The 21821-nt window shown below is 66.6% G+C and overlaps 2 protein-coding genes across 11 annotated transcripts in view; both read left to right on the plus strand.

Annotated features, from left to right (window-relative positions):
• Positions 1-16291, plus strand: part of PLEKHG5 (pleckstrin homology and RhoGEF domain containing G5) — a gene marked incomplete at its 3' end in the record, with an annotated part of 44877 nt that extends 28586 nt beyond the window's left edge. For 5 of the 10 annotated variants that reach the window (XM_079777272.1, XM_079777277.1, XM_079777279.1 and 2 more), the window contains 20 exons: positions 5479-5608; positions 6977-7079; positions 7472-7532; positions 7849-7940; positions 8324-8460; positions 8724-8869; positions 9368-9559; positions 9648-9836; positions 10182-10277; positions 10860-10910; positions 11151-11300; positions 11606-11716; positions 11867-12016; positions 12097-12234; positions 12391-12510; positions 13883-14015; positions 14110-14225; positions 14316-14521; positions 15010-15786; positions 16083-16291. In XM_079777272.1, coding sequence (XP_079633398.1) covers positions 5479-5608; positions 6977-7079; positions 7472-7532; positions 7849-7940; positions 8324-8460; positions 8724-8869; positions 9368-9559; positions 9648-9836; positions 10182-10277; positions 10860-10910; positions 11151-11300; positions 11606-11716; positions 11867-12016; positions 12097-12234; positions 12391-12510; positions 13883-14015; positions 14110-14225; positions 14316-14521; positions 15010-15786; positions 16083-16092 — 3108 coding nt within the window. Of the gene's footprint in view, positions 1-1830; positions 1935-2187; positions 2415-5478; positions 5609-6976; positions 7080-7471; positions 7533-7848; positions 7941-8323; positions 8461-8723; positions 8870-9367; positions 9560-9647; positions 9837-10181; positions 10278-10859; positions 10911-11150; positions 11301-11605; positions 11717-11866; positions 12017-12096; positions 12235-12390; positions 12511-13882; positions 14016-14109; positions 14226-14315; positions 14522-15009; positions 15791-16082 lie in introns of those variants that run through there. The other 5 variants (XM_079777281.1, XM_079777275.1, XM_079777278.1 and 2 more) reach the window with 5 other exon arrangements.
• Positions 16292-17164: 873 nt separating this feature from the next.
• Positions 17165-21707, plus strand: TNFRSF25 (TNF receptor superfamily member 25). The gene is given in 10 exon segments (XM_079777289.1): positions 17165-17291; positions 17780-17900; positions 18037-18171; positions 18502-18669; positions 19054-19132; positions 19762-19880; positions 19883-20020; positions 20388-20425; positions 20834-21014; positions 21168-21707. Coding segments are annotated over 10 exon segments (1350 nt in total). The 5' UTR covers positions 17165-17249; the 3' UTR covers positions 21497-21707.
• Positions 21708-21821: the final 114 nt, after the last annotated feature.

The raw sequence follows: 21821 nt of genomic DNA on the forward strand, positions 1-21821 counted from the left end.
CCAGCGAGTCTGGGGCTGGGACCTCTTGGGCCTGCGCTCGGGCTGGACTGTTTCAGCTCCATCTTGTGGAGAGCGGTGGGGACCAGGAACCCGCGAGGGCCACCCCCTCCTGGTGCAGGGCGGCCGCCTCTCCCACCTCTGCAGCCTCCTTCACCCGCACCCGTGGCCGGGGGCAGCCCCTTCCCTGGCTGGAGCGTGACCCGGGATGGCTGGGGCCTGGCCACTCAGGTCACTTCCGGTGGCCTGCCCCGGTGGTCTCCATTTGATGCGACCTGGTTACCCCAGGCCAGTGGGTTCCCCTAAGCTGGCTTTGGAATCTGCCCTGTCCCCAAGGGGGTGGACCTCAAGGCACTGCTGCCCCAACCCCCACTTAGCCAGTCTTGAAGCACCTCATGCCGCCCGTGCCTGAGACAGACAGTGGTCCAAGCACAGGCATCCGTTTCCCATTTACCAGCTGGTGACTTTAGGGAAAGTGACTTCCCTTTCCCAAGCCTCAGTTTCTCTGTCTGTTAAATGGGGATAGTAACAGTATCTCCTCCTTAGGGTCTTGGAGAAGAGTGAACAGGGCTGGCTGCCCCAAACTCCTGGCACAGGCCTTGCACTTGGGAGGGCTCCGCTGCTGGCCTGTGGGGTGGTAGCAGGGGCAGCGGGCCTGGCAGCACCACCAGGATTTGAGGTGGAAACTGGCCTGTCCAGGCCCACGGTCACGGGTGCCAGGAGGAAGGAGAGCCGCTGTGGTCCGGCAGTGGGGAGGGCTTTGTGGACTTCCCGCGGCAGTGGCCTTCTCGGGCATGAAGACCCAGCTCTGCCTCATCCATCCAGCCATCCAGTCTGCACTGAGCACCTACTGTGTGCCAGGACTGGGGAGAGCGGAGGGTGCGGGTGGGCCGAGAGCCTCTGGCCTCTGTACCGGGCGCTCCCGCAGGAAACGGGGCCGAAGAAGAAGAAACACTTCAGGCGGCAGTCCGTGCTGGGGGGCTTGGGGATGGCAGTGAGGGGCTCTTTCTTTCCAGAGGAGGGAGGAGGCCTCCCCGGGGAGGTGGCCTTTAGGTTGGGGCGCAGTGCCAGCCGTTGGAAAGTCAGGGGCACATGCTGTTCCAGACAGAGAAGGCAGACGTGCGGCGTGGAGCTGGGAGGGCTGGAGGGAGGGAGGAGGCCGCATGGCGGACCACCGTGCGGGACTCACCCGGAGGCGAGGCGGGAGTCCGGCCATGTGGGGTTCTGTCCTGAGCCACTGGGGAATTTTAAGGGGGGGGGGGCATGATCAGGCTTCAGTGTTCAGGAGGTCTGCCTGTTGTGGACAGGGCGTGAGGAGGCTCTGGGCGTGACTGAGGCAGCCCCTGGGGCCTCCCAGCCCCTGAGCACCCGCTGCCCCCCCCCGCCCCCCCCCGGGGCCGTGCTCAGAGGCCAGCCCTCCTCACCCTCCTCACCCCGTCCGGTGGAACAGATGGAGAGGGGCTGTCTGAGGGGTGGGGGGCGGTGATGGCATGTTCCCCTCACCCATGGGGACCGAGGAGTGCCATTGCAGGACCCCAGAGTCAGGAGCCTCGGTTCCGGTCCTGCCTGTGGACTCGCCCCTGTGAACCCACACTCTGGATGGAGGCCCCAGTGCCCGCGCCCACCTCCTGGGGAGGAGTGTAAACGCGCTTGGACACCCTGCCTGGTGCTGGGGTCCCCACACCCCATCCTGGTGGCCGCTTCTCGGGCTCCCTGTGCGCCCCCTGGCGGCGGGGCACGTGGGTGCACCCCGCTGGAGCCGCAGGGACCTCGGGGAAAGTCGAGTTGGGCTTGGGGTTTTCCTGACCCGTCTCCCTCCCGGGCTCCCCCCCCCCCCACTTCCTCCCTCCCGCCGCGGCACCTGCGGTCCGGCCGCCGCCGCTTGGCCCGGGCAGAGGGAGCGGCCGCCGGCTCCGGATGTGGCTGGGAAGCTGGAGGTCAGAGCAGAGGGGCGTCCCGGGGCTGGACGGGGCGCGGGGTCTGAGCCCCGGAGGGGAATGTGCCCCTGTCCCGCCCCCCCTCTTCTGCCACCAGCATTCGGGGGGCTCCCCGGGGAGAAGCGGGTCCTAGGGGGGCACTGAGCCGAGGACCTGGCTCCGGGGTGGAGGCCGGGGGTCAGCGCGGGGCGGGCCGGACGCGGCGGGCGGGCGGGGTTCCCGGCGCCCCCATCCCCCCCGGCCCCCCGCTGTCCCCCGGGTCCCAGCGCTCGGCGGGCGGGCGCGGCCGCACAATGGCAGGAAGCGGGGCCCCGCGCTTTGTCCGGCCGGCGGCGCACCCCGCCGCTCCCTCCGGCCGCCATGGGGACCGGGCCCGGCGTCTCCGGGCGCCGCGCGGCCTCCAGGCCCGGCCCCGGGGTGCCCTCCCGGGACTCGGCGCCCTGCGGGGCCGGGGGTCTCGCCCGCCACCGGGAAGGCCAGGTAGGGGCGCGGGGGGCCTGGGGAACGGCTCCCGGGCGGGGGGCGCACGCAGCCGCCGAGCCCCCTCTCCAGGCACTCACCTGGGAAGTGGGGGGCCGAGCACCCTCTCCAGGCGCTCACCTGGGAAGTGGGGGGCCGAGCACCCTCTCCAGGCGCTCACCTGGGAAGTGGGGGGCCGAGCACCCTCTCCAGGCGCTCACCTGGGAAGTGGGGGGCCGAGCTCCCTCTCCAGGCGCTCACCTGGGAAGTGGGGGGCCGAGCACCCTCTCCAGGCGCTCACCTGGGAAGTGGGGGGCCGGGGCCTGAGGAGGGTGCCCCTCCCGCCATCGCGGGGGCTGGAGGCGGAGGCGGACCGCCCAGCCTGGTCTTTTGTGTCTGGGCTGCCTCCGGGCACCCCGCTGGGGCCGGGCCCTGCCCCGCGCACCCCTCCCCGTCCTCCCCCTGCCCGGGCCCTGCCACACCCCTCGCTCCTGCCGCGGCCCCGCCCTCGCCCGCGGGTGAGGAGGGAGGGCACTTCCGGCGCCCCCTCCCCACGGAGCGGCTTGACCTGCTTCCCCGAGGGCCCCTCTGCGGTGAAGTTCTGGTCCGTCCGCCGTGGAGGGGGGGGCCTCCGGGGGCTCCCCCTCTGAGTGAGTCCTGGGAGCTCTGGTCCCTGACCCTGCTGCCCTCCCCCTGCCCTCAGAGGGTGGGGTGGTGGGCAGAGGAAGGGGGCCTGGGCACCTGGTCTAAGGGAAGGGGAAGGGGCTGCCCCACTTTTGCTCTGGGGAGACCCCGCCCCTGGAGCGAGCTGTGGGAGACCCTGTGGTTTGGTGATGGGGCGGGGGCAGGCCTGGCACCAGCAAATGGAGCCTTCAGGGAAATAGAGGGGCCCCTGTGCCAGGCTGGACTCAGAGGGCCAGAGGGCTGCCGAGCTGGCTGGCTGTGGGCCTCCTGGGGAGAAGGGCTAAAGCAGGGCAGGTGCCTTCCCCGGATTCTTGGGGGCAAAGCCAGACCCCCTGTTAGCGCGCCCTGCTGCCCCGAGGTGGGCAGGCGGGCCAGGCGGGCCCCGAGGTGACAGGCGGGCCCCGAGGTGACAGGCAGGCCCCAAGGGGGCAGGCGGGCCCTGAGGTGACAGGTGGGCCCCCGAGGTGGGCAGGCGGGCCCCGAGGGGGCAGGCGGGATGGAGGCGGAGGCCGGTGGCTCTCCCCCTTCCTGTAGACGAAGTAGATAGAACAGCTGCTGTGGTTGAAGGGAGCCCTCAGCCCGACCTCAGCGCCGAGAGGGGCTGAAGGCTGCCGTCGGATCTGGGCCAGAATGGCCACAGCCGCCTGCCTGGGGCCAGAGCCCCGAGAGCAAGCGTCCTGCCAGCTACGCCTCGTCCAGGGGAGGAGTGAGGGACGCAGGAACCAAAGCAGCGACTTCCTCTTGTCTCTGTGGCCCGGCTGACCCAGGCCCGCCTCCCCCTTCACACTCCCTCTCAGGCACCAGGCGGTGGCGGGAGTGTGGTGGAAACCTGGGATCTGGAGCCATGTGCCCTGGCGGGGTGGCTCAATGGTTGGAGTATCGTCTGTGCACCAAAAGGTTGCCCCTTGGTGATTTGCCTGGAAGACAGCGTGGCCTCAACGCACCCACGTGCCAGGTCATTTGGGGACCTTGCTGTCCTCTGTAAAGTCACCTGAGGGGCTCCCTGCTCGGCCACTTCAAAAATCTGTGTGGCCCTGGCCAGTTCGGCTCAATGGATAGAGCGTCGGCCTGCGGACTGAAGGGTACCAGGTTCGATCCGGTCAAGGCACGTACCTCACTTACAGGCTGGATCACCGGCCCTGGTTGGGGCTCGGGAGAGAGGCAGTCTGTGTGCCTCACATCAATGTTTCTCTCTGTCTGTCTCTCCCCGTCCCGTCCAGTCTCTATAAAACCAATGGGAAGTATCCTCGGGTGAGAGTAACAAAAAAACACCTGTGTCACAAAAGACACCCCCCCCCCCGGCAAAAAAAAACTATCGGCTGCTTCTTATCTAAAAACAATTTTTAAAAAATCCTCACCTGAGGACATGTTTCTTTGTTTATTTATTTATTTTATTTTTAAAATTATATTTTATTGATTTTTTACGGAGAGGAAAAGAGAGGGATAGAGAGCTAGAAACATCAACGAGAGAAAAACATCGATCAGCTGCCTCCTGCACACCCCCCACTGGGGATGTGCCCGAAACCAAGGTACATGCCCTTGACCGGAATCGAACCTGGGACCCCTCAGTCCTCAGGCCGATGCTCCATCCACCGAGCCAAACCAGTCAGGGCAATTTTTGTTTTTAGAGAGAAGGGGAGGGAGAGAGACAGAGAGAAAGAAACCTCCATGTGGGGATCGATCCGCAACCTAGGTACGTGCCCTGACCGGGAATCAAACCTGCAACCTTCTGGTGTATAGGACTGAGCCAACTGAGCCCCCCTCCCCGGCCGGGACAGGGGCATCTATTCTGAAAGGAACAACCAAACAACCAAATGCATGCCCAAACCCTGGTTGGCTCCGGTACGGGGAAGCGCCCATTTAGACGGCTGGGCGAGTGCAGATGCCGCCTGGCTGTCACTAAGCAACTGCCTGGACCCCTCATGGGCACCCAACGCCGACACCTGTCCCTGGTGCCTCCATACCCCTTCCCTCCTGACTTAGGAGTCGGGCAGGCTCTGCGGTTCAGGACCAGCGAGGCCATCGAACCGAGGGGGAGGCGGGGGCCTTCTGGTTCAGACACGGCGCTGCCAAACCGAACGGCAGCCTGAGCTTCGTCTCTGGGTGTCCTTCCCGCCTGCGCCCCAGGAAGAGGCCCTGGCGGCCCCGCCTTCTGGGTACTTACTCCAAGTCTGCCCCTGGGCACTGCATTGCTGGGCAGGGCGTGGGGTTTCCCTGCGTCCCTCAGAGTGGCACAGAGTCAGTGCTTGAGAAACATTTGTTTGTCGAGTGAATTCCCGAGCACCAGGCACCCGTGGGGAAAGGATGGCTGGCAATGAAGGGCAGCGCCTGAGGGGCCAGGAGGCCCCTCCTGGGCCCGGCCGAGGTCTGGCCACAGCCCACCTCCCATCCTCGCCCACAGGTATGCCACCACGCCGACTGCCAGCAGCTGCACCGCCGGGGACCCCTCAACCTCTGCCAAGCCTGTGACAGCAAGTTCCACAGCGCCATGCATTATGACGGGCACGTCCGCTTCGACCTGCCCCCGCAAGGTGAGTACGGATCGGGGTGCCCAGCCTGGCCCTGCAGTTCCCAGGGTTGCCCCACATCCCTTTCTGGGGGCACCGTGTCTTGGTACCTGGGGGCACCATGACAGAGCCGTCAGAAGGACAAGAGTTGACTGTAAATTATGAAACGCAAGTATGTTTCAGTCCGTTTTGTTCCAAAAGTTGTTTTGTTTTTTATTAAAATATGTTTTTATTGATTTCAGAGAGAGGAAGGGAGAGAGAGAAACATCAATGATGAGAGAGAATTCTTGACCGGCTGCCTCCTGCGGGCCCCACACTGGGGATCGAGCCCGCAACCTGGGCATGTGCCCTGAACAGGAATCGAACCCTGACCTCCTGGTTTATAGGTCAACACTCAACCACACCGGCCTGGCTCTACAAGTTTTTTGAACAAGAGAAAGGGCTGGGGGTTGAGCCCCATCTCGGGAGCAGACCTGTCTCTGCCAGGGGCTGGGTCTGCACCTCCACGCTGCCCTGCGCCTGGACGGGGGCCAGCGAGGAGAAGGCCCCTTTCTTCTCGTCCTCGGGCAGGGGGCTTCTGGGCAAATCTTCCAGCGGCGGGGTGGGAGCGGGGGGGCAGGTCAGAGGAACTTGTAGCCGGAAACAAGAAACCCCTCCTGCTGAATGGGGACCTGGCCCGGGCCCACTGCCAGCTGGCTGTGCTGGGGTGCAGCCTTTGTCTCCTCCTCAGCTGGTCAGAGGCACAAAAAGACTGCCCCTCCGCCAGGCCTCCCGGGACCGTGGGTTTGGCCGCGGGTGGGGGCGGGGAGGCCTGAGAGAGAGCGAGAGCCGTGGACCTTGGGCCCTTCCTGCGGTGATCCCCGAGGCTGGCTTCCTCATCCTGATTTCACAGAAGGGTAAACTGAGGCCGCAGGTGGATTTGTATGGAGAGCGGGGCATCCCCTGCAGTGTCCTCTAGGGGCCCTTGTGCCTTTTTGAATCTGGGGGTGATGGTGCTAAGCAGTGACCGAGCACCTCTCGAGCTCACAGAACCGAGGGGCCCTAGCTAGTTGGGGGGCGGCCACAGGGTCCGTGGTGGCAGTGTTGGAAGGCTAGGGAGGGGGCCAGCGAGGGAGCAGGCACAACCCACGCCGTTTTGTTTTTGTTTTGCTTTTTAAATATATTTTTATATCGATTTCAGAGAGGAAGGAAGAGGGGGAGAGGGATTGAAACATCAATGATGAGAATCATTGATCGGCTGCCTCCTGCACGCCCCCCACTGGGGGTCGAGCCCGCAACCCAGGCACGTGCCCTTCACCGGAATCGAACCCGGGACCCTTCAGTCCCCAGGCCTACGCTCTATCCACTGAGCCAAACCAGCCAGGGCGCAACCCACTCCGTTTTACCCTAAAGGCTCTGTCCTGGCCCGGAACGTGTCCACGCGGTCATGCCCCCCACGCACCAGCCCTGCAGTGGACCTGGAGGAGGAGGAGGAAAGCACAGTGGATGGCAAAGGGTAGGTGAGGGGAAGGGGGGCGAGAAGACACTGCGGGGTCCCAAGGCTGGGTCTGAGATCAAAGATCCAGGGACCAGCGGCTTCCGGCTTCCGAGGGGCTGACTGGAGACCCCTCCCTGTCTCTGCGGCTGCCTGATTCCTGGAGGAGGCCACCTAGCCTGGGCCAGCCTCCAGGCTTCACCTGGCTGGGTGCCCCTGGGTGTGATTCCTGTGGTGGCCGCCAGAGGGCGCACAGCCCCTCCCGGGCCCTCGCCGGCCTGAGGGCACCTGAGTCACTTGGTCTCTTGGGGTGTTTGCTGGAGGTGTGGGCAGGCAGCCAGGGCCCACTCACCACACATCCCGGTGAGGACCCACTGTGCCTCCAACCTCTGTCCTCCCTGGCTTCCCTGCAGGGACCGGAAGAGCACAGGCCTGAAACTCTCCAAGAAGAAAGCCAGGAGGAGACACACCGACGTAAGGACCCCCCCCCCCCCCCCCACACCCCCCGGCAGAAGGGCCCGGCAGGCTCTGCCTCGTCCCCGAGCCTGGGCCTGTCTGCTCTGAGCTCCGGGACCAGGGGTGGGCCCAGTGTGTCCCTCCCTCGCCACCTGCCCTGTGGCCCAGCGCGGCCCACCTTAGCCAGGCGGGGGATGCTGTAGGAGCGCCTCCCTGGGACACAGGTGGCTGGGGCCTCCCTGTAGTCACTCCCCTGCTGGGGGTCCCCTGCTGGACCCCGGGGTGGGGAGGGCAGGAAGAGGGGGCACAGAAGCTGAGACCCATGTCCTCTCAGGACCCAAGCAAGGAGTGCTTCACCCTGAAGTTCGACCTGAACGTAGACATCGAGACGGAGATTGTGCCGGCCATGAAGAAGAAGTCCCTGGGGTGGGGCCTGGCGGGAAGCGGGCTGGGGCAGGGGCAGGCTCCTGCACCGATGACTCTGTGTGTCTGTGAGCATGACCTTCACCTGTGGGTGGACCCACCCCTGTGGGGTGACAGACCTGTGCACCTGTGTGAGCGGTCCTGCCCTGTGTGCGTGGCCCAGGCCCTGGGGGTGGACGGGCCTGGGGCAGTGTCGGCCCTTACGTGCAGGACACACCTCTGTGGTGTGTGTGTGGGGGGGGTGCGCAGGCACCTGTGTGTCCGTGTGCTTGTGTGTGACTCCGTGGGTGCTCGCTTTTCCACTGGGAAGGCGGGTGGAGCCGGGGCCCTGGGTAGGGTGGGGGGTGTGACTGCCCCCTCACAGACACAGCTCCCGTCTGCGGCAGGGAGGTGCTGCTGCCCATATTTGAAAGGAAGGGCATCGCACTGGGCAAAGTGGATATCTACCTGGACCAGTCCAACACGCCCCTGTCCCTCACCTTCGAGGCCTACAGGTTCGGGGGACACTACCTGCGGGTCAAAGGTGAGCAGCTGGCTGGGTGGAGAGTGGCTGGGGCCTGGCTGGGCCTCCTGGAGATGAGCCCTTCTCCCAGGCTCAGGTTCCCATTGGCAACGGCCCTGAGCAGCTCATTACCATACAGGTGTCTGCTGGGCGGTGCAGGGCGGGGCCTCGGGGAGGGCAGCTCGGCCTTAGTTTGGATCCTTGGGGGAGAGAGGACCCGAGCCCCCCTCTCCCACCAGCCCTGGGTGTTGAGGACCTCTCCTTGCCCCCCAATGCCGCCCCAGCCAAGCCGGGGGACGAGGGGAAGGTGGAGCAGGGAGTGAAGGACTCCAAGTCCCTGAGTCTGCCCATCCTGCGGCCAGCTGGAGCTGGGCCCCCGGGCCTGGAGCGCGCGGACCCCCAGAGCCGCCGGGAGAGCCTGGACATCCTGGTGAGGAGGGGGAGGGTGGGGAAGGGCCTCCGGGAGGTCGGCTGGGCCCTCACCGCTCCTTCTTGGGGCTTTAATCTCCCCTTTGGAAAACGGGCTGGCTCTGGGAATAGGGGGCCCTTTTTGGATCTAAGGTGGTAGGTCTGTCTCCGAGAGGCTGCCTGTGCCCAGCGAGTGTGTGTGTGCGTGTGCGCACGTGTGTGTGTGTGTGTGTGTGTGATGGATCCCCTGGAGCTGTGCTCCTAAGTGCACTGAGTATGACTCTTTCCCCCGCCGGCTCTGCGCTGTGGCTGGGAGGCTGGGAGGGGTCCAGGTGCATCTGTGTCTGGATCCTCCCGCCCCCAGAGCACGTGGGGTCCTGGGAGCAGTGGCCCTCCAGGACCCACCCGTCCTGCAGAGACCCTGTCCCGTCACAGCCTGGCCCGAGGTCCTGGAAACCCCCCATGGGGCGGGGCTGTGGGGACCAGGGCAGGGCTGGCCGTGACCCCCCTCCCTGGCCAGGCCCCTGGCCGCCGCCGCAAGAACATGTCGGAGTTCCTGGGCGAGGCGAGCATCCCTGGGCAGGAGCCGCCCGCGCCCTCCAGCTGCTCGCTGCCCAGCGGCGGCGGCGGCGGTGACAGCTGGAAGAACCGGGCCGCCAGTCGCTTCAGCGGCTTCTTCAGCTCGGGCCCCAGTGCCAGCGTCTTCGGCCGGGTATGTGGGCCCGTGGGCCCGGGGGCAGGGCAGCGGCTGGCCCTGACCCCTGACCCTGACCCTGACCCTGACGCTGGCCTCCTTCCAGGAGGTGGACAAGATGGAGCAGCTGGAGGGCAAGCTGCACGCCTACGGCCTCTTCGGGCTGCCCCGGCTGCCCCGCAGGCTGCGCTTCGACCATGACTCGTGGGAGGAGGAGGGGGACGAGGAAGAGGATGAGGACGACGCCTGCCTGTGGCTGGAGGACAGCTGGCGGGACCTCATCGATGGGCATGAGGTGGGCGCCACCCACAGCCGCCTCCCCCCTCTTCTGGGGGAAGGACAACATGATCCCCCCACTTCGCTGGGCCCTTCTGAGCACCCAGTGACAGGTTGTCCCCAGGACAGCCCTGTTAAGCTGTTGTCATCACTAACCCACTTTGGGGAAACTGAGGCAAAGTGCAATTACAGTGTGCCGTTTAGATGTCTTAGTGGTAGAGGAGGGCCCAGAACTTGGGGGACCCCTGGGTCTCTACCGGGGGGGAGGGGGGGACGGAAAGGAGGTTACAATCTAGGTTGCTCCCCTCCCCCCTCCCTGGCTGACCCTGCACCCAGCTCCTGGCTGACCCTGCCTTTCCCACAGAAGCTGACCCGGAGGCAGTGCCACCAGCAGGAGGCGGTGTGGGAGCTCCTGCACACGGAGGTTTCCTACATTAAGAAACTGCGGGTGATCACTAACGTGAGTGGGGCTCACGGCCCAGAGCCACCCCATCTGCTTCCTCTGGGCGCCCCCCCCCCCCAGCAGAGTTAGGGCCTTTGAGAAGGACCAGTTGACAGGCCACAAAGTGGGAGGAAAGCAGAACTCCGCAGGTTAGTGGGCTGAGTGAACGAACACAGGCCTCGTGCTCTGATTCACTCCTTCAACGGCCGTTCCTGAACACCTGCTGTGCCAGGTGCCCAGCAACCCACACCCTACCCGTGGAGACACAGTGGGTAGGCACTGGGGAATGTGTAGGTAGGGACTTTGATCTCGGGGGGAGCACCTGGCCTGGGCTTGGGGGTTCAGGAAGGCCCCCTCTGAGCTGAGACTCAGAGGCTGAGCCAGGGCAGCGTGGAGGACAGCTTCCTTCCAGGTGGGGCCTGGGCAGGGCGACCCTCCAGCGGGCCGTGGGGTTTGGGCGTTTTCTGAAAAGGTGAACCCTCTCTGTCCCTGGGAGCCTCAGAGCCCCCTGGGAAGCGTGAGGGGTAGAGGGGAGCCTAAGAATCTGGGTGGGGAGTCGGGAGTGGGACCCCCAAGCTGCAGCGCCCCGTACCCCCACAGCTGTTCCTGTGCTGCCTCCTGAACCTGCAAGAGGCGGGGCTGCTGTGTGAGGTACGGCTGGGCCTGGGGGAGCGGGTTGGGATGGGGTAGGGGGGCGGGGCTGGAGCAGGGGTGGAGACGGATGGGCGGGGCTGGGAGAGGGTAGGACCTACGAGTGGAGAAGGTGAGGCGTGGGGCGTGGCTTCAGAAGGCGGGGGTGGAGGAGGGGGGTGAACCGAGGCGGGCTGGGAGGGGCGGGGCTCACGGGGCTGGTGGGCTGGGGGCGGGGCCGAGCGCACCTCCCACCCCCAGGTCGAGGCGGAGCGCCTGTTCAGCAACGTCCCCGAGATCGCGCGCCTGCACCGCGGGCTGTGGGGCAGCGTGATGGCGCCGATGGTGGAGAAGGCGCGGCGCACGCGGGCGCTGCTGCAGCCCGGCGACCTCCTCAAAGGCTTCAGGATGGTACGGACCCCGCCGGGGTGACGTGGCGGCCGGGCCGGGGCGCCGATCTCATCTGCTCATCACCCCACCTCCCCGGGAGTAGCGGCCCCGCCCGATCCCTGGTGGTCAGAGGCGAGGAATTCCCAGTCGGTCGCCCGGGTTTGACCCCGCCTGGCCGTCTGCCCTTGCTGCCTGGGGGGGGGGGGGGGGGGGGAAGACAGGCTTGTCGCCTGCGGGTGGTCGCGGAAGAGCCGTAAGGGAGCGCTTGTGCGGGGCCCGGCCCGCAGGGGCGTCCGGTGACCGGTGTGTGTTCCTCCCGGCGCCAGTTCGGCTCCCTCTTCAAGCCCTACATCCGGTACTGCATGGAGGAGGAGGGCTGCATGGAGTACATGCGCAGCCTGCTGCGCGACAACGACCTCTTCCGGGCCTACGTGACGGTGAGGGCGCCGGGCTGGCGGGGGGCAGGGGCGCAGGTGGCCCACCTTGGCTGCGGGGGCGCCGGAGCTGGCAGGGGGCGGGGCCTGGGCATCGGGGCGGGGCCTGGGCATCGGGGCGGAGCCTTCCTGAGCCCCGCCCCCTCCGCCCAGTGGGCCGAGAAGCACCAGCAGTGCCAGCGGCTGAAGCTGAGCGACATGCTGGCCAAGCCCCACCAGCGGCTCACCAAGTACCCGCTGCTGCTCAAGTCCGTGCTGAGGAAGACCGACGAGCCGCGCGCCAAGGAGGCCGTCCTCACCATGGTAACCAGGGCGGCGTGGTTCCCTCTGCGGCTGGGCCTCTCCCTGGCCCTGGGCCTGAACCAGCCACTGTCCACCCCCAGATCAGCTCCGTGGAGCGCTTCATCCACCACGTGAACGCGTGCATGCGGCAGCGGCAGGAGCGGCAGCGGCTGGCGGCCGTGGTGAGCCGCATCGACGCCTACGAGGCGGTGGAGGGTAGCAACGACGAGGTGGACAAGGTGGGCGGCCTGGCCTGGCTGGGAGGGAGGAGGGGCCAGACTGGCAGAAGGGCTGTGCTGGAGTGAGTCCCGCGTGGGGACTCCTGGCTGAGCCGGGAGGCCAGCCCTGACCCCCTCCCCTGCGCCCTCCCCCCTCCCCTGCACCCTCCCCCGCAGCTCCTGAAGGAGTTTCTGCACCTGGACCTGACGGCGCCCATCCCGGGTGCTTCCCCTGAGGAGACGCGGCAGCTGCTGTTGGAGGGCAGCCTGCGGATGAAGGAGGGAAAGGACAGCAAGGTGACTCTAGGGGCCACCCCGTGGGCAGGGCCCCTGCCCCGCCCCCGCTGGCCCTGCAGGTTTGGACCCCCCTTCCGGGGCACCTCCTGGGTGGAGCCAGTGGTCCTCAGCTGCCCAGTCAGTTGGGCAGTGATTCAAGAACTAGTGACCTTGTGGTCTCTGAGGGATGATTATCTGCCTGCAGTTTACGCCTTACAAATTCAGCAGCATGGCCACGGCCCGAGGGTGCCTGTCTTGCCCACTTGATGCCATGTGGTTTCTGGTGGGAGGGAGGGAGGGGCACACTCCATTAGCAGGCCAGGAACAGACCCTTGCACTGAGCTAGTAATCCGTCATGCGTCATGTAGCCAGAGCCTGCAAGTCAGGATTTTAAATTTCCCTCCCAGTGGATAGAATGCCGGCCTGTGTACTGAAGGATTCGGGGTCGACTCTGGTCAAGGGCACATGCAGGCTCGATCCCCAGTAGAGGGCGTGCAGGAGGCAGCCAAGCAGTGATTTGCTCTCATTGATGTTTCTCTCTCTCTCTCTCTCCCTCCCTCTCTCCCTCTCCCTTCCTCTCTGAAATCAATAAAAATAAAATAAAATTTACCTCCCTTTCCTCTTTAATATCAAGTTTTAATTTAAATAAGTCACAAGTCTATAGCTCAATGAAAGAAAATCATCTTGTTCTTCCTTTTTTTTTATTGACTTCAGAGAGGAAGGGAGAGGGAGAGAGATAGAAACATCAGTGATGAGAGAGGATCAGCAATGGACTGCCCCCTGCACGCCCCCCACTGGGACCGAGCCCACAACCTGGGCATGTGCTCTTGGCCAGAATCGAACCCCGGACCCTTCAGTCCGCAGACTGACACTGTATCCACTGGGCCAAACCAGCTAGGGCAGTGGTCGGCAAACCACAGCTCGAGAGCCACATGCGGCTCGCGAGCCGCGGTTTGCCGCTCTGTTGACTAATGAGTTTGCCGACCACGGTCACATACTACCCTTTACCTCTTTGCACACAATATGCCACAATTGCCTAATCCTCACAGCTTCCAACTACACGGTAACATTTAGTCTAGTCCAGTGATCGGCAAACTCATTAGTCAACAGAGTGGCAAACCGCGGCTCGCGAGCCGCATGTGGCTCGCGAGCCGCATGTGGCTCGCGAGCCGCATGTGGCTCGCGAGCCGCGGTTTGCTGACCACTGAGCTAGGGCTTGCTCTTCCTTTTAATTCTGCTCTCACGTTCATGGCCGTCGGGGCAGGGAAGGTGTTTGACAAATCTGAGTGCCCCCAGGAGAGGGCGCTGCAGCGGACAGGCGGAGGGTCCCTGCCTGAGGCCCCCGGACCCTGGCTCTGACCTCTGGCCTCTCCTGCTCCCCCTGCCCCCCCAGATGGACGTGTACTGCTTCCTCTTCACGGACCTGCTCTTGGTGACCAAGGCCGTGAAGAAGGCCGAGAGGACCAAGGTCATCAGGCCGCCGCTGCTGGTGGACAAGATCGTGTGCCGGGAGCTGCGGGACCCCGGTGAGGAGCCCGCCCCCTGCCCCTGGGCCCAGGCGGTGATGGGCAGGGCCAGCAGTGGCCTTGGCTGACACTGACCCGAGCCCTTCCTAAGCAGGCTCCTTCCTCCTCATCTACCTGAACGAGTTCCACAGCGCCGTGGGGGCCTACACGTTCCAGGCCAGCGGGCAGGCTCTGTGCCGGGGCTGGGTGGACTCCATTTACAATGCCCAGGTGAGAGAACGCCGGGCGGAGGGCTGGCGGCCTGGTCGGGGCTGTGGCTCACAGCCCGCCTGCCCCGGCGGACGCTGCCCCCGCCTGCAGAACCAGTTGCAGCAGCTGCGTGCGCAGGAGCATGCGGGCAGCCAGCAGCACCTGCAGAGCCTGGAGGAGGAGGAGGAGGAGGACGAGGAGCAGGAGGACGAGGAGGAAGACGAGGAGGAAGAGGAGGGTGGGGAGAGCAGCACTTCCGCCGCCAGCTCCCCCACCATCCTGCGCAAAAGCAGCAACAGCCTGGACTCCCAGCACTGGTACGCGTGCCCAGGACCCCCGGCAGGCCCGGCCGGGCAGGCACTGCAGCCTGGGGCTCCCGACCCCCAGGCCGCAGACACTGCGCAGGGCCCGGCTCCAGTCCCTTTCTCTGAAAGGCTTCATGTGAACCCAGCCGGGAGCGGGTGTGGGTTCTGGTGTGGGAGCGTGGCTGTGGGAGCGTGGCTGTGGGAGCGGGTGTGGGAGCGTGGCTGCCACAGCCACAGGCGGTTTGGCAAAGGGTTTTCAACTTGACCGCCAACTCTGCTTCCTTAGTAGCTGCCGGGAGCGAGCTGAGGGCTCTCAGGCTGTGTCCCACGGGAGAGAGTCCGTGATGGGGACGGGTGCCATGCCGGTGTCCGCTGTGGGCACAGGCGCTGGGGGGTCTGGGCCCGTGCCGTGTTTGCCATCTCTGAGCCTCCAGCGGGCAGGGCCCAGGCTGTGGACACCTGCTGTGCCAGCCGGGGCTGACTCCCTTCCCGGCCCGCAGCGCCTCGGACGGCTCCACGGAGACCCTGGCCATGGTGGTGGTGGAGCCCGGGGAGCCGCTGTCCTCTCCCGAGTTCGAGGGCGGCCCCTTCGGCTCCCAGTCGGACGAGATGTCTCTCAGTACCACCGCCTCATCCGTCACGCCGACCAGCGAGCTGCTGGCCCTGGGCCCCGGGGACGGCCGCTCCTGCTCCATGGACTCCGCCTACGGCACCCTCTCCCCCACCTCCTTGCAAGACTTTGCGCCCCCAGCCCCTGCGGCGGGGCCAGTGCCCCGGCCCCTAGATTCACCACAAGCCCCTTCACCCCCGCCCTCGCCCCGCCTCCGCCGCCGCACCCCTGTCCAGCTGCTGCCCCGCCTGCCCCACCTGCTCAAGTCCAAATCTGAGGCCAGCCTCCTCCAGCTGCTGGCAGGGGCCGCCGCCCAGGGGGCGCCCCCAGCCCCCAGCCGCAGCCTGTCGGAACTCTGCTTGGCTGCCACAGCCACGGGCACTAGGACTCGGGGCTCCCCTCACGAAGCTGGGCCCCGCTGGCATTGCGGGGGCGCACCACGCCCTGGCAGTGGCTCCCAGCCATCAGAGATGGAGGGCAGGACCACCTGGCTGGCGGGGGAGCCTGAAGGGCCCGCCAGGAGGAGCAGAGAGCTGCCCTCAGGGGCCGCCCCCAGGGCCCAGCCTGAGCCGCCCCCCGGGATCTCTGCCCAGCACAGGAAGCTGACGCTGGCCCAGCTCTACCGCATCAGGACCACCCTGCTGCTCAACTCCACGCTCACTGCCTCGTGAGTGGCCTGGCCCGGGGCAGCGAGGACAGGTGGCCCAGCGTGCGGGCACTGGGGACACTGAGCCCTGGGGGTGGGTAGGGGCGCTGTTATGGCTGGAGCAGGTGGCACCCAGGGCTATGGAGGAAGAGGGAGCCCGGGGCCTGCCCCAGAGCTTGGCTGAGGGTGTCTTCGGTGAGCAGTGGTGAGGGGTCAGAGGTCAGAACTATAGCGGGGAGGAGAGGGTGGCTGGAGCCCCTCTGAGTGGCATCAGCAAAGGAAGGACTATCTCTCCCCTCCCCTCCCCGCCCCTGCAGGGAGGTCTGAGCAGAGGGAGGCCCCCAAGGGTGCCACTGACCACGGACAGCAGACAGCAGGCCTCGGGGGTGCGCGGCCCCCGCTCCGGCTGCTGCCTGTGTGCGCACAAGCCCAGTGCGGGGCAGGACCCCTGCCGCCGCTGGGCCGTTTGCACTCGGCCAGACCGGATGGAGATGGAGGAGGGTTCGGCAGAGGCCCAGGCTCAGGATGGCCCCCACAGTCCCACCGTCACTAACCTGCCCCCCATACCCCCCCCCCCCCGCCCGCCGCCTGCCCAGCAGGATTCCTCGTCCGCTATTCCCTGAAGTCGCCAGCCTCCACTGCGCTGGACTCCAGGGCCACCCCCTCTCCTCTCCTCTGGCCCCGAGTGGGACCGTCCCTTGCCCTCGCCTCCCTCCACCTCCCAGGCCCGCGGGGCTCGCTGTAAAGTTGCATATTTATTGAGCTTTGGTTCTTTTATAAAGACTTGTACATACTCCACTGGGAGGAGGCCTTCGCTTTGGGACCACCCCTCTCAGGACTCCGGGCAACTGAGCTCTTGTCCCCCATCTGTGGTGGGGCACCGGGGGCGACCGTGGGGAGCAGCAGTGAATTGGGGGGCAGAGGCCACCAGACCAACACCCCAAAACCAAGCCATGCCCTGACACAGCCAGGAGGCCCACCATTACAGCGCCACGTGGTGCCTGCCCTGGGCTGCCCCATGAGCTCATGCCAGGGTGGGCGACCTGGCTTGGGCTCCCCGGGAGTCTCTCTGGGGCTGCTCTCCAGGGGAGGGGCCCCTGCACCCACACCTTACGGTACCTGGAGGGGCCTGGCTCTGAAACCCCGTGGAGGAAGTTCTTCACCCCGGGGCGGTGGTCTCAGGGCTGAGGCCGGAAGCCAGGCGTGGGGACCGGGCAGCCCTGCCCTCTGTGCGCCTTGCTGCCCGCAGGCCGTGAGCTCCGCTGCGCTGGGGACCGCCTCCCCAGGTCTGGGCTCCACTTCCCGAGCCCCCGGGCTGTTTCCCGACCCCCACCCCCGAGGCGGGCTCCCGGGGGGGCGGGCCCTGCGGCTGGGTGCTGGGCCGGAACTGCGGTGGGCAGGGCGGGCAGAGTGGGGAAGCCCCCGCAGGCACACGCCTGGGTTCCAGTCCCGCTTGAGGGCCCAGAGCGGCGCGGCGCCGGGCCATGGACCAGCAGCCCCGGCGCTGGGCGGCAGTGGTGGCTGCAGTGAGTGGGGGTCCGGGGGTGGGGTGGGGTGGGGGGCGGCCTCAAGTCTCTGGGCCTGGATCTGCGCGGGGAGGAAGGGGTCCCGCGAACGGCGAATATCTGAACCCTGAACCGTGCTCCCAGACTCGCGGGGGGTTGGGCAGGCCCTCCCCTCTGACCTAGTTAGAGGCTCAGCCCGGGCGGGCCCTTCCTGAGAGGAAACACCCTGCTAGGGTCCCAGAGGTCTGGAGGCCCCGGGGAGAGAGCAGGGTCCCTTGGGCGGGGGTGGGGCCCTGTGAGGGGCTGGGGGGGCCCTCCGCTTGCCCAGCCTGGCCTGTCTCCCTGTCTCATCCCCAGCCCATGGGCACCCCTTCTGCTCAAGAACCTGAGAAGGGGGCAGCTCTGAGGGCAGAATCTTGGGGCCTCTGGAGGTGGGGAGACTGGGCAGGGAGAGGCCCCGCGGGGGGGAAGCCATGCCCACGCAGGAGCCAGCGGCCCCCGTCCCCCAGGCCCTCCTCCTGCTCCTGCCGGGCGCCCAGGGCCGGGGCGGCACTCCCAGCCCCCGGTGTGACTGTGCCCGCGGCTCTCAGAAGAGGACCGGCCCGCTCTGCTGCAGGGGCTGCCCGGCCGGTGCGTGGCTGCGGGGTGGGAGGGGCGGGCTGGGGTGGGGGAGGGGAGGCTGGAGAGAAGTAGGGAGCACAGGTGGGGAGGGCGGGAGGGAAGGCGGGGGCCCCGCTGACTCTCTGACCCAGCCTGGGCTCCACAGGGCAATACCTAGCGGCCCGCTGCACAGAGCCCTGTGGCAACGCCACCTGCGTCCCGTGCGCCCAGGGCACCTTCCTGGCCCGGGAGCTCCACCACGAGACCCGCTGTGCCCGCTGCCAGGCCTGCGACGAGCTGGGTGAGGAGCTGCTGGGTCTGGTGGGGCCCCGAGGACAGGCTGTGCCCGCCTCCTCCCGAAGGGCGTGGCTGGTTGGGCCACGTAGGGTGCGAGGGCCCGTGGTCACCCCCTCAGACCCCTCTCCCCACCCTGCCACGCGGCACCTTTGCGCCCTTTCCCTCCGGCGACCGTCCTGTCTGCACACCTCAGACCTGGCCCGTTCTCTTGGGGTGGCCCTGTCTGCTTTATCCCGCCTCTGTTCTTCTGGGGATCTGTCCCACCTCTCGGGGGGGGGGGGGTCTCTGCCCCTAACTGCCTCTGCTCCCCCGTCTCCCTGCACCCCCCCCCCAGCCTCCCAGGTGGCCCTGGAGAACTGCTCGGCAGTGGCTGACACCAGGTGTGGCTGCCCGCCTGGCTGGTTTGTGGAGTGCCGGGTGCCACACTGCATCGCCGGCTCGCCCTTCCTCTGCCACCCGTGCCTAGACTGCGGGGCCCTGCACCGCCACACGCGGGTGCCCTGTGAGTACCCACAACCCGGGCTATTGACCCCCCCACCTCCTGCTCTCCCATATTTACCCCCCCCCGCCTCCCTCTCTCCCATATTTACCCCCCGCCTCCCTCTCTCCCATATTTACCCCCCGCCTCCCTCTCTCCCATATTTACCCCCCGCCTCCCTCTCTCCCATATTTACCCCCCCCGCCTCCCTCTCTCCCATATTTACCCCCCCACCGCCTCCCTCTCTCCCATATTTACCCCCCCGCCTCCCTCTCTCCCATATTTACCCCCCCGCCTCCCTCTCTCCCACCTTGACCCCCCCCCCGCCTCCCTCTCTCCCATATTTACGCCCCCTGCCTCCCTCTCTCCCACCTTGACCCTCCCCTCCCCCCGTCTCTTGGTCTGCAGGTTCCAGCAGAGACACTGAATGTGGCGCCTGCCTGCCTGGCTTCTATGAACATGGCAACAGCTGTGTGTCCTGCCCCACGTAACTTCCTGGCTGCCCTGGGCAGAGGGAGGGAGCGGGGAGCAGAGCGGGGCCAGGGGCAGGGAGGAGGGGGCTTGGCCCTGTGGGGGGTGGGCCCCCTCCAGGCAAACAGGTATAGGGAGACGTGGATGCACCTGTGCCAGGCAGGTAAGGACGCTGCAGGAGTGAGGAAGAGGCTTTGGCGCGTACAGAGGGGCGCTGGTGGTCCCCAAGCCTGGGCTGAGACTCAGGACCCGCCCCTTGTTCCCTGGAGGGTGCTGGGCAAGGACTGCACTCCGATGTGTGGCTTCCCCATCCGAACACGGGGACGTTAGTGGGTCCCCCCAGAGCCCCTGCCATCTCCAGACACCCTTCCAGGTGCTGGGGATACGGAGGGAGACCACAGGCCGGTCCTGGTCCGGATGGAGCTGACATGCTAGTGGCCCTCAATCGGGTCTGGGAGCAGCTCGATAAATCCTGGTTGTTGATCTAGTTACTGGGGCCACGGGGCATTCCAGCAGTACCTCGGGAACATTCTTGGGTAGAGCGAGGCTCCCAGGGACGAGGCCTGGCAGGGAAGGGCCCTCAGGAAGGAGATGTCAGGCAGCGCGGACAGCCCCCGTGCGGGCCCTCACTCCCCGCCCCTGCAGGAGCACCCTCTGGAGCTGTCCTGAGCCCTGCGCGGCTGCCTGCGGCTGGAGGCAGAGTAGGTGGCGTGCTGGGGACACGGCGGGAGAGCTGGGAAGGGCCCAGGGGAGCTTGGGGGTGGCTACACCCAGCACCCCCCAACTGCTCTTCCAGTGTTCTGGGTCCAGGTCCTCCTGGCAGGCCTGGTGGTTCCACTCGTGCTCGGTGCCGCCCTGACCTACACATACCGCCGCTGCCAGCCCTGCAAGCCCGTGGTTCCCGGTAAGTGCATGCACACTTGCACATACACGTGCACACCCACACATGTGCATGTGCGCACACACGTACATGCATATGCACACACAGGCACATGCACATGTGTGCGTATCTCACACATGTGCACACCACACACATGCATACCCACATATGCGTGCATACCCACAATGTGCATACGCACACACACATGCATACGCATACATGCACACACTCCTAGGAACTGGGGTCAGGGTGGGTAGCCGGAGCCCACTCAGCCCTGATGCAGAGGGAACTGAGGGGGGCTGGTGTGTGTGTAGGGAACCCCGGCGCAGCTGGACCAGCATCAGGTCCAGGAGCCCTGCCTGATTGCTGGTCAGACTCTCTTGTCTCTCAGCAGATGGAGCTGGGATGGAGGCCCTGACCACCCTGCAGGTGAGAATCGTGTTCTGGACGTGGGTGAGCAAGTCCCCAGGCCTCAGCCTTCCGGAGCTCAGAGGTCGGGCCTTATCAGGACTCCGGCGCCCGGGGCGTGGCTGGCATGGAGTGGACCTCACAAACACGTGTGCCAAGTTATCAGGAATGAGGGCAGCACGGGCCTGTCCTCGGGCGGTGGCTCTCAGGGGGCTGCGGGCCTCAGGTTAACAGCTAACCGTTCAGGGGGAGGATGCCACCATGGCAAGGGCAGGGGCTGCGACTCCAGCAGAGGACACAGCCCTCCCCCGGGGCGGGTGAGAACACACGGCCCGCCCCAGGCGGCCCTGGGGGAGCTTGCTGGCCCGGCTCCAGCAGAGGGGCCTGCTCGGTAAGCAGGGCTGACCTGGGGCCTCTCCTGGCTTCCAGACCACCCACCTCTTACCCCCTGAGAGCGCCCACATCCTTTTGGTGCCACCCAGCGGCAGTGAGAAGGTCTGCCCCGGCCAGTTGGTAGGCAGCAGCTGGACCCCTGGCTGCGCCCAGACCCAGGAAGCGCCCGGCCTGGAGGTGCCATGGTCCTGGGACCGGCTGCGCAGCGGAGCTCTGGGTAAGGGCCCTCACACCCTCCGCCCAGGTCCCAGGTGAAAGCTGCGGTTTCCTGGGGCGCCACTTGCCCACTTCCCGTCCGCTAACGAACTGGGAGGACCTCCCCGCCGCTGCCGCAGACCGCGTTCCCAGGGTCTCTCTGGTCTGTCCCCAGGCCCGCCGCCGCCGCCGCCGCCGCCGCCAGCGCCCCCTGCAGGCTCGGCGGCCGCCACGCTGCAGCTGGGCCCGCAGCTCTACGACGTGATGGACGCGGTGCCCGCGCGGCGCTGGAAGGAGTTCGTGCGGACTCTGGGGCTGCGCGAGGCCGAGATCGAGGCGGTGGAGGTGGAGGTGGGCCGCTTCCGCGACCAGCAGTACGAGATGCTCAAGCGCTGGCGCCAGCAGCAGCCCGCGGGCCTGGGCGCCATCTACGCCGCCCTGGAGCGCATGGGGCTGGACGGCTGCGCCGAGGACCTGCGCGGCCGCCTGCAGCGCGGCCCGTGACGCGGGGCCCACCCGCCAGCCGGGGCCCCGAGGGCCCTTGCACAAGCCCTAAGTACTGTTACTTAAGCGTGTAGACATTTTATGTCACTTATTCTGTATGCCTCTGGCACGGCCCTGCGTAGCAGCGCCAGCCGGCCTCGCCCTGCCCGCCCCCCGGGGGCTGCTTAAGGCAAAGGCGCAGCGGGGAAGGGGGGGGGGGTAGGCAATGGCTCGGCTGGCGCTCAGCCTGAGGGGGCCGAGGCTGTGGTATTAAATCTATTCAGAAAAGCTGCAGACTGGTGTTTCCACGGGACTGGGGATGAAGTGGCCCAGGCTTGGCTTCCTG

The sequence above is a fragment of the Cnephaeus nilssonii genome, assembly GCF_951640355.1.
Source record: "Cnephaeus nilssonii genome assembly, chromosome: 7".
In the NCBI taxonomy this organism is placed as follows: Eukaryota; Metazoa; Chordata; class Mammalia; order Chiroptera; family Vespertilionidae; genus Cnephaeus; species Cnephaeus nilssonii.